This window comes from Podarcis cretensis (genome assembly GCF_951804945.1).
Source record: "Podarcis cretensis genome assembly, chromosome: 1".
NCBI classification, from domain to species: Eukaryota; Metazoa; Chordata; class Lepidosauria; order Squamata; family Lacertidae; genus Podarcis; species Podarcis cretensis.
In genome coordinates, this window is record NC_137170.1 from 117,416,381 (window position 1) to 117,428,795 (window position 12,415).

Genomic DNA, 12,415 nt, shown 5'->3' on the forward strand with positions numbered 1-12,415 from the left:
GTGGGGGGGAAACACCAACAAATTCTGTGAGTTGAGATCAATATTATCTGAAATACTTGCACTGTGTTGGATGAACAGTGGCAGATCTTGGGGTCTCAAATTTTACTGGTGCCCTGTGTGATGCCAACATCCAGTGCCCTGTTGGTATATTGCCAAAACAAACTTCAAACGAATCTTTAAACAGGGCCTTGAAGCACATCCTTGAGGCACGCCTAAAACATCAACTTAGCAACAAGAATTCTCCCCAGCAACAGATGTCTGGAGAGATGCTGTTGAGTGTGAGGCAGTCAAGAGTTGGTCATTGAGGCTGCCAGAATATATGAAAGTCTGTGAACCTGTCTCTCTGACCCGATAGCTGAAGGGAGCAGAGATCTGTATATAGTTCTGTTTCTTATTTTATATGTAGACCAGTAGCGTTGTGCAACTTCTAATGCAGATAATAAAGACTTTAGAGAAGAACTGCATGGGTGAGGAGTTTATTCTTGTCACAGGAATTCACCAAGAGAGGGCTGGACTGCTGCTGCTGTGAAGACGCAGGAAGACTTTCTGAGTAAATCTGCTGAGACCCCAAGAGTTGGCGCTCACACACTAACATGCCCCCCACTCCATTCTAAATCTTAGTTGCAGCACCCCCAAGGCTGTGAGCCAAGTGTGACCATATCGGTCACATTCTCCTAAATCCACTTATGGTACGAGCCATATCTTCAAACCATTAAGGCTGCAAGCCAATGTTCATTTCTATAAAAGTAAGTCCCACTGAACTCAGTGAGACTTGACTTCTGAGGCCAGATACCCAGCACTGTGTCAAGACCCATCAGCGATGTTATTCTCTCCAACTCTGCAAAGGGAACTCTTTCAAATAAGAGTGCATGGATCAGATGGAGACAGAGCAGACTGGATGACTCAACTTTGGTGTCGTTTCATAAACGGTTCTGGTGTCATGCTGTTTTATAAATTACATGCCCTTTCTAGAAGCTCACAAGAAGGGAGAACAAGGGGTTAGTGTTGAAAGAACTTCTCTGAATGTGCCTGCAAAGTCACTTGGCTGTTCTCAAAAGGCTTCACTGACAAAATTAGCCCCAAGATGAACTCTTTTCTCACGAGAACCAAAGGGTAAAAGCTTGGTTTTCTTCTTTAAAAAGAACATCATAATCTAATCTGCTAAAAAGCAGTTCTTTCATGAGGTTTGTTGGTCACATTCACACAATTCATTTAAAGCACATTTATAACACTTTAACAGTCATTACTCCCCCCCCCCCCCGTCAACCCTGGAAACTTTTACCCCGCAGTTTACCCCACAGAGAGAGAGCGCTATAATTCCCAGCACCCTTAACAAACTATAGTTCCTAGGATTCTGTGAAGGAGGCCATGTGCTTTAAATGTATGGTAGGGAAGCACACAGAAGCTGCTGCCACAAGTTTGTGGCTGAGCACAAGTCACACAGGGTATTACTGCAAGCACTGGAACTGTCCTGTGGTCTTCAGATGAAGGGTGATATACAAATTTCATAAATGAATATAAACTTATTGTGGAGGTATCCTCAACCTTCTCAGATGCAGGACCCACTTTTAACCCAAACATGCATTTGGGGAACCATTTCTTAATCGTTTACCACATATTTTCATGGTAGTGCTCCTGTTGCAACGCACCTTGAATCAGGTTCCAACCCACTAGTGGGATGCAAACCAAGAGTTCTGAAGACCAGAGAGCCAGTCCATGTGAATAGTGTTGTGTGGAGTTTTGGCGATAGCCATATCATAACATAAGTACTGTTCCTAAACTATCCTTCATTCTTTTAATTGCTACATATGACAAACCTTTTATTGTTACATACTTCAAAATAAAATCAAGGATTAAAAAATTGAAAGTGATCAATGAAGCAATCAAGAATTGTTTAAAAGCTAACAATCTTCCATCCGTATATGTGATCAGTATTTACAAAATTACAATGATTAGTTATATAAACAAACTAAACTGAACCAAGCCAATGTATTGAAAAAGTTTTGCACACCAAATTCTAGTGCAGACACCGTGAACTTAACTTACTTTAGATACAGCTACTGGTTCATTTTCTAGCAACTGTTTGCCAAGTACCGGATCTGTGCTTCCAGAAGAAAAATTCCGCTCTAACACATGGCCACTCTAAAGCAAAAAGAAGAGGAGTCAATTCCAAGCCACAGAAGGGATATTTTCTGCATACAAACCAGAGACCAAAGGCCGGCATAGTTTACAGAAGAACACCCCATTCCTTGAAACTTACCAAATTTTCCTCCGCTGACCCTTATAATTCAGAAATTTCTACCGTTCTGTATTTTACACTTTAATACCACCTTACGTGCAAATGAATATTAGCAGTACCACATGTGTCTTGCTCTAAGATTAGCAATTTTTATCTATCTTTGGATAGGAGGGTGAGATAGGAATTCGCTCAAACAAATTTAAAAAACCCAGAAATGTCATAGAGAGTTGAGTTTAGCTGCACTGTTTCATCTAATACCTTTACATTCCGCTGCCCTTTCTTCTAGGGAAGAATTGGGAGCTTATCTCCCATCCTGCATGAGACAACACAGGGCTGAAGATAAGCCACTCTTCCTCATTTGGGGAAGCAGGGTTAATAAGCAGACATCTCTCATCCTCCTTCTGACCAAGGAGATGGGAGCGAAGCGTCCTTTGCTCCCACCCAGCTTCCTGTTTCATTGTGATTGCCCAATCCGCAACTGTCTTGCGACTAGTCAAGCAAGTACAGTTGAAACAGCCGCAACGAAGAGGCATGTATTCTGTCGCTAATCTCTCCCCTGTTTCTGTAAGAGGAAATTACATTCAGCAAATAATATGAGACTTAAAATTACAAGAAAGAAGAATTTCCTTCCTTGTAGTTTGCAAACAGAAGGGGAAATATAGGAGGGGAAAGTACATAACAAAGCCAACTGTTAAATTAACGGAAAAGCTGCATCTTGCAAGGTTCCTTAGCGTGGAAAATATATTTTGAATTTATTGTCTTGGAGCAGACTTATGCATACGAATGCACACACTCAGTAGTTCAGTCCTACAATAAAGTTAACTCTGGGATCATCAGCAAGTCACCCATGGGCATTAAGGCACATCTGTCCAGGCATTCTGCCCTCCCAATGATTTATTTATCCCTGTTCCCTATTGGAGCTGCGAATTCCACCCTCGTTAAAGAGATAAAACCCCAGATGAATGTAGCTGGTGGGGGAAGTCATGGGCAAGGTGAATTTGCAAGGGGAAATCAGTAGACCAGTCAAGTGTTTCTCTTTCTTTATGCTGCTCTCCGAAGAGTCTCCTCATCCTCCATTTGTTAGCAAACACGTGGATGTGGTCATGTATTGCCAACATAGGGAGGAATTCCATGCGGCAGTCTTCTGATCATTCCATCAGTGCAATAATTATTTCACCATCCCCTTCCCTGGCCCACAACCAGCATGCAATTCTCCTAACCCCTCTCAGAGCCAATTTTGGGGGCACAAGGGGTGCACAGGAGCTTCCACTGCCAGGACTCATTAGTTGAGCCCCAGCCATTACATCTAGTTCTACTCTAATAGTAGGTGTAAACAGATTTTCCTATGTACAGAAGCACACCTGGCATTCACCAAATCCCTGGCATATTTCTCTTTTCTTAAGCAGCAGCAAAAAGCAAAAGATTACAGGGTCTGTAGGGGATTTTTATTGATGTTACATAGAAAGCTTTTGTATGTTGACCTCCAAGCGTTGCTGTCGCATTGAAGAAATTATAGTGAGATGGCATCTTAAATGCGAATAATTTAGCATTCTTTCACTTACCTGCCTGCTGTCCCGCTGGGAGGATGAAGTAGAAGAGGCACTTTTATGAGATGGTGTAGAGGTTTTGTGAGCGGGAGATATACCTTTCTCCTCTGAACTCATTGCTGCAGCTAGATACTGGTGATCTCCTTTGACAATTAAGACCACATCAATCTCCTTTCAGTCTTCCATACAGGGAGGGAGCCAAAATATTTTCAGCATTTTTTCTATTTCACAGTGTCCATTACACACAAGGGTAAGAGGAATTCAAAAGGCATCCAAGCCAGACCTTTAACAAGAAGAAAAAGAAGATGAAGAGATTGTATATGCTTACAATTACCGTATTTTTCGCCCCATAGGACGCACCGGCCCATAGGACGCACCAAGTTTTTTTGGGGGGGGAAATAAAGGGGGGAAATTTATTTTCCCCCCAGGCGCTTGTGGGGCTGGCAGCGGGGAGAAGCGCTCTTCTCCCCACCGCCCGCCTTCAGACCAGGTCGCCGCTGTCCCCGGAGCTTGCGGGGCTGGCGGCGGGGAGAAGCACGTGTCTCCCCGCCGTCAGCCTCCAAACCACATCGGGAGACAGCGGGATGGCGGCGTTCCGCCTCCCCGCTGTCCCCCGACCTTGTGGGGCTCACGCTGGGGCTCTCCTGAAGCCTGCATTTGCCCCATAGGACGTACACACATTTCCCCTTCATGTTTGGAGGGGGAAAAGTGCGTCCTATAGGGCGAAAAATATGGTAAGTATTTATTTATCATATATATAGAGAGAGGTAAAGGACCCCTGGATGATTAAGTCCAGTCAAGGCCACACTAGGGTGCAGCACTCATCTTGTCCACAGACAGCTTTCCAGGTCATGTGGCCAGCATGACTAAACCGCTTCTGGTGCAAAGGAACACCATGACGGAAGCCAGAGCGCACGGAAATGCAGTTTACCTTCCCACCACAGTGGTACCTATTTATTGACTTGCACTGCTGTGCTTTCAAATTGCTAGGTTGGCAGGAACCAGGACAGAGCAGTGGAGCTCATGCGGAGATTCAAACCACCAACCTTTCAATCGGCAAGCCCAAGATTCCTAGGTATACTAAGATTCCTAGGTAAATTCAAATATAACATAAAGTGGGTGGAATCCCCCCCCCCAGCAGGATTTTGTTTTGTTTTCATTTATTGAGCGATACACACACACACACACACACACACACACACACACACACAATCTTGCTCAGTAAATGGGGGAGGGGGAATCCTGCTGGGGAGAGGAATCTGCCCACTCTATGTTATATCTGAATTTACCTAGGAATCTCTTAGGTCTTATCTACCAAACTACTAAAAAACACTAAAACCCAGTAAAACGTGAAGCAAATGGTTTATATGAAAAATAAAGATGCAAATCCACTGAGAAATATCAGAAGCTTGCTAGATTGTTTTTTTTCCACGAGGTGCCAATAAAATATTTTCTAAAGGATAAGTTTTGGTGAAAGCAAATGCAATTCTATGGCAGAGGCAATTTCCGTTCTGCTCTGCAAGATTTCCAGCTAGTACTTTCACGAATGGCAGAACACAATTCCTCATTACACGGCATCAGTTCTCTCTTGCCTGGTTTCTCAAGTGCAAATTTACCGTGCAGCAGAAATGGTTCACAATCAGCTTTCCCTACCCATTACACATACCTCTCAGCTTTGTTTAGAAATATATGCAGACATATAGCAAACATCATTTAAATAACATGTAGGAAGCCCAGTATGTATAGTGACCATAGCATCGTCATCTTTTCCACATACAAATGGCACGGATGTGGTTGTTACCATCCAATGTGCCCATATGCCTACATTCATAACGCACTTTGGAACTTACATTGAGCAACAAAACTGTGTTTCGTCCTGGAATAAGAAAGTATGGTTATTTCTGTGGCAATTTACAAAAGGAGGTTAGTCCTAAACACTCTGGCTTTGATCCCAAGATGACACGAAGGGAACAAGGCAGAGGGCCTTCTCAGTGGTGGCACCTGCCCTGTGGAACGCCCTCCCTTCAGATGTCAAGGAAATAAACAACTAAATGACTTTTAGAAGACATCTGAAGGCAGCCCTGTTTAGGGAAGTTTTTCAAGTTTGATCTTTTATTGTGTTTTTAATATCCTGTTGGAAGCCGCCCAGAGTGGCTGGGAAGCCCAGCCAGATGGGTGGGGTATAAGTAATAAATTCTTCTTCTTCTTCTTCTTCTTCCTCCCCACTGTTGAAAAGGTAAGCCACTTTTTTGACCCGACTAAACTCTTTAAGTAGCAGCCACTGGTGTGCCAAACACCAGAAGAAAAAGGAAAGGAAAGCAGTATTGAGAGTCATTCTCAACCCACATTCCCCCAACACTGGAGCTGTCACACTATCAAAGAAATCTTATGGATTTTAATCAAATCTGCACTGTAGTGCAAATTAACACTTAAGAGGAGAAAACCCATAATTTGCTGAAGAGTAGGGGGGGGGGAGAGAAGATACCAGCAAGTGGAATCAAACAGTTCATTTCTTTATTGAAGGAATATGGTATACATGAATCTGCTAAGAACTACACTGGTACCTCTGGTTACGAACTTTTTTTAAAGAAATCAATTTTATTAATTTCCCCCAAAAAAATCCAATTGATATATCCAATCATAATCCAATTAAAATAAAATAAAAACTAAAATAAAAAAGACCAAATTATAATTATTGATTTTTCGGAGCTCCCCATAGTCTAGACCTTTGAAGCATATCTCCACATCTCAGTCCTGCCTCCCCTCTCTAGTTACGAACTTAATTCGTTCCGGAGGTCTGTTCTTAAGCTGAAACCGTTCTTATCCTGAGGCGCGCTTTCGCTAATGGGGCCTCCTGCTGCGTGCGTGCCCCTGGCACACGATTTCCGTTCACATCCTGGGGCAAAGTTCGTAACCAGGAGCAGTTACTTCCAGGTTAGTGGAGTTCATAACCCGAAGCGTTCATAACCAGAAGCATTTGTAACCAGAGGTACCACTGTAGTGGCAGTTAGGAGAGGGTAGTTTTAAACCCTTCCTATGAGATGCTTTGGGAAATTAGCATTGATAGCCCAACAGACAATTAGAGTTGGCTGAAAAATAAATCTCTACAGATTCCCCCCAAACCAGCAACTTTGTTCCTCAGCTCCAAAAGTAGTGGGTTGTGTTGCTGTTTTTCAGGGGCAGGTGTATGTGCAAAAACAACTCCTGAAGATGGGCAAATTCTCAGAACTCCTGGGTGTTGGGGTAGCTAGCCATTAATGACAAGATGGCTGAGAGCCTCTCCTTTCCTCTCTCTTAAAAATCAAAGAAAATTTCGCCACTTCTTCAAGTGGCAGCTAGGCTGCCAACATCAGCTTAAGAGGCATTTCCTTTTAATTTGGTGCAGAATGTTCCATGGGAATTATGGTACATCATGAGATGAGGCTCTTAATCCCAGGGCTGTGGGTCCAAACGCCACATTGGGCAGAAAATTCCTGCATTGTAGGGGGTTGGACTAGATGACCCTTGTGGTCCCTTCCAAGTCTACAATTCTAGGATTCTATGAAACAGAGTGTTGTTTTCCATGATCCAAGCAAACTCCCTACCCTATCGAGTGCCAACTGTACTGTAGTCGCAATGCCCTGCAAGTATATAGGAAAATGCTGCATTGTCTTTACACTTACACCATAAAAATGTGTGAGATTGTATTCATAATGTATAATTATACCACCTAGCTAGCTAGGGATGATGGGAGTTGTAGTCAACAACAGCTGAAGACCCAAGTTTGGGAAACCCTGCTCTAAAATAAAATTTGTTATTTCAGGATGCACACGCCCTCTTGTTTTAGCATGAATTTAAAAATCAATTACAACATTCAAAATAGCTGCACCTTTAAAGGTTTGGCATATCACAACAAAAGAGTGAAATAATAAATTTATGGTAGTTCACTGAGCTGCACTCAAGAGCTTATTCAAGAGACAGAAAGGAAAGGCTTTCAGGTATTTATGGCGAACAGAGGACATTAAAAAAAACTTGCCAACTAGACCTTGGGTAAATGGAAATCTAATGGGTTTTTGAAACATCTGAGCTCCCTTCAGTTGATTCATGTGGAAAATTTTATATTTATATTTAGCACTGGTCATGTGGATGTGTGTGTAAGATATATATATAGAGAGAAAGAGATCTGACTCTTGGGTCTGTGCCCTGCACTTTTTATAAAGTGTGTCATTGCTAGATCCAAGCAAGGTAATAACCAATTGTTTCACAGAAAAACAAGAGAAATAGGTTGCTAGGTTTGACTGGTGAACAACACTGTGTGTGGAAATAACTAAAACAAGGCAGCCCATGCAGTGTGGTGGATAAGGCCACATTCACATCATGAATTAAAAGCACTAAGATAATTCTGAAACCCGTAGTTAGTTAAGGGTTCTGAGAGTTTTTAGGGCACCTCGATTCTCCTCCCAAAGTTACAACCTCCAGAGTTCCCTGTGAAAAATGATTAATTGTTAAACCACTCTGCAGTTCTGTGAGGGGAATACAAGTCTCCTAACAATTCTCAGGACCCTTAACAAACTACAGTTCCCAGAATTCTTGGGGGGGGGGGTAAGCCATGACTGCTTAAAATGGTTTAAGAGCACTTCAAATGCATGGTGTGAATGTGGCCTGGGTCTAGGAGACCCAACTTCGCATTCCCATTCAGCCATGAAGTTCAATGAGTAATCTTGGGCCAGTCAGGTTCTCTAAGCCTAATCTACCTCAGAGGGTTGTTCCAGGGATAAAATATGGGAGGAACCATATATGCTGCCTTGAGCTCCTTGGGAGGAAATCCTGGATGTAAATGTAATAATAAAAAGCATACTATAAATGCAAGTTTGCTAGGTAGAGCAGAGAATGATAGGGTAAGGGTTATGATTACTCCCTCAGACATACCTATGGCAATTTGTCTCAAGGTACCGTCTCAGATAGTAAGAGTAGTGGGGAAGATGAGAGGAATAAAGCTGACATTTGGACTAAAGAGTGTGGCAGATTGTGATGTCAAGGTACATTTAACAGACTCAAAGAATGGTTTGGCCACAAGGCACATGAAAGTAAGGTAGTCCAGTCAGCCTGCTATACTGGGGCATAATTGTACACAACACACACACACACACACACACACACACACACACACACACACACACACAGTGCCCCAATTTTTGCCTCATTTTGCAAAATTACAAGATGCCAGAAGCATCATGTAGTTACTCAAACTTTTGATACTACCCTTCATTATCTGCATCCCAGTGTGATTCCCAATGGCATAGCAAACACAGCAAACCGAATACCTTGGTTGCAGCAAAAATAACTAAAACATTACTAAGGCACATCACTATAAGAGACTTTTCAAAAGCTTGGGCAAAAAGAAAGGTTCTTCCTGATGCCTAAAGGACAGCAACGTTGATGTCAAGCAAGACCTTTCAGGGGAACATTATCACTGGAGAAGAGAACCTCTCCTTAGCATTGACAGCATTAGCATCAATATGGGAAAGGCAATACGTAGCATTCATAATGTCCCAGTTTTAATCCCTGGCATTTCAGGTAGAGATGGAGAAGGCTCCCATCTGAAACCCTCGCATCTGAGTAGACATTATTGAGCTCTATGGATGGCTTCACTCCATATAAGGCATGAAAGCAAGTGAGTTTTCTACGATTTATTGGAAAATATCCATCACCTATTCAAATGAGAAAGTATGTTATTCAAGAAGGCAGATGTTTGGACTACAATTCCCATCTGCCCTAACTTCATGAGGGCACCAGACTAGCAAAGGCTGAACCAGAACAAATTCTGTATTATTTAAGACATCCACTAGTTTCACAGGTACAAAATCATTATGAGCAGATTAAATGGTAATGTATTGTTAGCAGTACCCTGGCACCCAAATTACTCAATATACATGCATTTAGGATGCAGGATAGCAATGACCCTTATCTATGGTCATATGCTTCCTTTGACAGTAAGCAGCTGTCCAAAGTAAGCGTATAAGACAGGGATGGGGAACCTGTGGTCCTCCGTGCATGTTTGGACTCCAGAACCCATCAACCCAAGGGGGTATGGTTAACAGCAAGAGGTGATGGGTGTTTTAGTTTAGCACTATTGAAGGCCACAGGTTCCTCATCCCTGGTATAAGGAAACACTGGTAATAGAATCAATAGTCCTGATCCACACTTAGTCATGCTTAGCATAGATACAATGAAACCAATGAGAAGTAAGCTAGTCATGACTAGTTAAGCATTGGTTTCAATGGGTCTACTTTAAGCACAACTATGTCTGGCTCTAACACAGTATCAACAGCTTGTTCTATCTTCCATTTTATAAAGTTCCTATATTTCTTGACATGGATGCGAACTGGGCCTTCCACACCCAAACCCAACGCTTACCAACAGCTAACACTGGCTCAGGAAAGAAATATGTGTGCTCATGAATTGTATGAACTTTGGGAATATAATTTAAAGCCTAGGAAAGCAGCATAATTTATTAAATTGTTAAATTGTACTAATCTTGAAAACGCACTATTTTCTTTGCTGCAGGCCAACACATACAATCAATCAACCAACCACCGTTTCTATAGTATAATGCAGAACTCAGTAATGTGTTTGCTGACCTTTTCTCAAGCAGTAAAATATCAATTTTGTTTTTGTCACGGTCAGAAGCAATTAGGTTATAAGTTCTGCAAATTCAAAAGTGTGCTTAAAAACAATGCAGCTCAAAAATGCAGCAAAACACATGATATTTAATAACATGCATATGGGAAACAAGCAATTTTTATTTGCAAAACAACTCCTTAATACAAGATCAACCGCCTCAGCATGTGAAACTAGCTCTAGGGGACAATTTCTGGATTACACTCCATTTTCCAACACAACATGAGAAAACTAAAGACTGCAGCACCTAAAGCAGGGGTAGCCAAGAGGGTGTCCTCCAGATGTTGTTAGATTTAATTTAGCATCTTGTTAAATTTAACAACTAGTACTCCATCCAGTCTATTTTAGCTAAAATCAACACACATTTTCCATTACAGTAATAACAACAGTTAGTATAATATATGGTCTCCCCATAGGTATCTGGTTGGCCACTCTGAGAACCAGATGCTGGACTAGTTGGGAATTTTGTCTGATCCAGCAGGGCGCATCATGTGTTCTTATTATTGTAAAATAGATTTAAAACGGCAAATAATAATAAGGAAATGACAGAGGCCTTCAGAAGTGGGTAAAGGAAGTAGGTGATTGAAAGAAGGGGGCAATGAGCAAGAGGGGGCGCTGTTCAAAAATAATTTAGGGGGCACGTAGATAGGAGAGGCTTTGTGCTACTTACAGAAGAAGTGAGGGAGGCATAGTGTGCAGAACATTCAAGATTTTGATGTCACAGTGCTATTTTCTGTATAACTGCTCACATAAGCTATTTCTATGCCGCAGTCAAGAGATGTCAAAGTCACCTAGTTAACCGTGGAGCATGTTAGTAAAGAACAGAAATAAAAAATCTCTGCTAATATTTAGATTTAATTAGGCCAGCCTGGCCAAAAAAAAAAAAAAAGGCTTATAAAAGTCAAGCACAGTGTGAAATTCCAGCAGCCTATCAAATTCTACTGGGAAAGGGAAGCTATGCAAAGTTACAAATATCACCATGGAAGTCGTGTAAAATACCTATTTTTCTTGCAATTTAATGTACTTTTCTAGGTGGCATCAAGAGTTTATCTCGACACTTCGCAGATAAATGGGTCAAATGCTCCTATCTCATACTTGAGGCTGCCTGTCTGCACATTCCCTACTTCATAAAATATTGCACTGTGGGACAGATCATATAGTCCCTGACGAGAATTTGTGGTTTTTTATTATTATTTTGCTACAGTAGTAAAATGTATTGTATTGAGTCCACTTTGTGTTCGCTTTCCCCAACTATCCATTCCCCATATATTCTGTAAGAATGATTTTTCTTACGCCTGTTTCAAAATATAGGCATAGTATTTTTATTTTTATTTTGTAGAATCCTGCTAGCTTCAAATTTCTAAAGCTTAAGACTGATTTCATCAATGATAACCTCAAATAGATGGTGGAGGTCAAACAACAGATAATCATATTCTGGTGACAGGAGGTCAACATGACATCTGCCTTCCCTATTTGTCGTCTGCCTACATGATTGAGCACACTTTTCTAACCCTTTAGAAGCTCTGATGCATTTATGGTAACTAGGAGCGTTCCAGTGCGTTTAAATTGCCGACTTAGATGATCATTTTGAAAGGCGTCTCCATTTCTTTTCTTTTTTTTTTGAATACATTTTTATTAAAGTTATACACAAAACAGACATATAAAAAAGAAATATATATATATATATATATATATATATATATATACAGAAAAGATTACAAAAAAGGGGTCACTACAACAGAGATATACAAGCCAACTTTTTCCTTTTTCCAACTATACAAAGAAAATAATTTAGCTACATCGTGCAAAAAAAAAAAAGAAAAAGAAAAAGAAAAAGAAAAAGAAAAGAAAAGAAAAGAAAAGAAAAGAAAAGAAAAGAAAAGAAAAGAAAAACACCCTAGACTCCCTTCCACCCTTTTGGTAAGTATCGAATATCTACTTCCATTACGTATTTGATTTTTAATCTATA

At 41.2% G+C, this 12,415-nt stretch overlaps 1 protein-coding gene across 13 annotated transcripts in view; it reads right to left on the minus strand.

Annotated features, from left to right (window-relative positions):
- Nucleotides 1-12,415, minus strand: part of OSBPL6 (oxysterol binding protein like 6) — a 106,080-nt gene that overhangs the window by 45,968 nt on the left and 47,697 nt on the right. For all 13 annotated transcript variants that reach the window (XM_079977186.1, XM_079977184.1, XM_079977175.1 and 10 more), the window contains 2 exons: nt 3,802-4,069; nt 2,047-2,142 (listed from right to left, as the gene is read on the minus strand). In XM_079977186.1, the coding sequence (XP_079833312.1) occupies nt 2,047-2,142; nt 3,802-3,903 (198 nt within the window). In that variant the 5' untranslated portion in view covers nt 3,904-4,069. The remainder of the gene's footprint in view (nt 1-2,046; nt 2,143-3,801; nt 4,070-12,415) is intronic.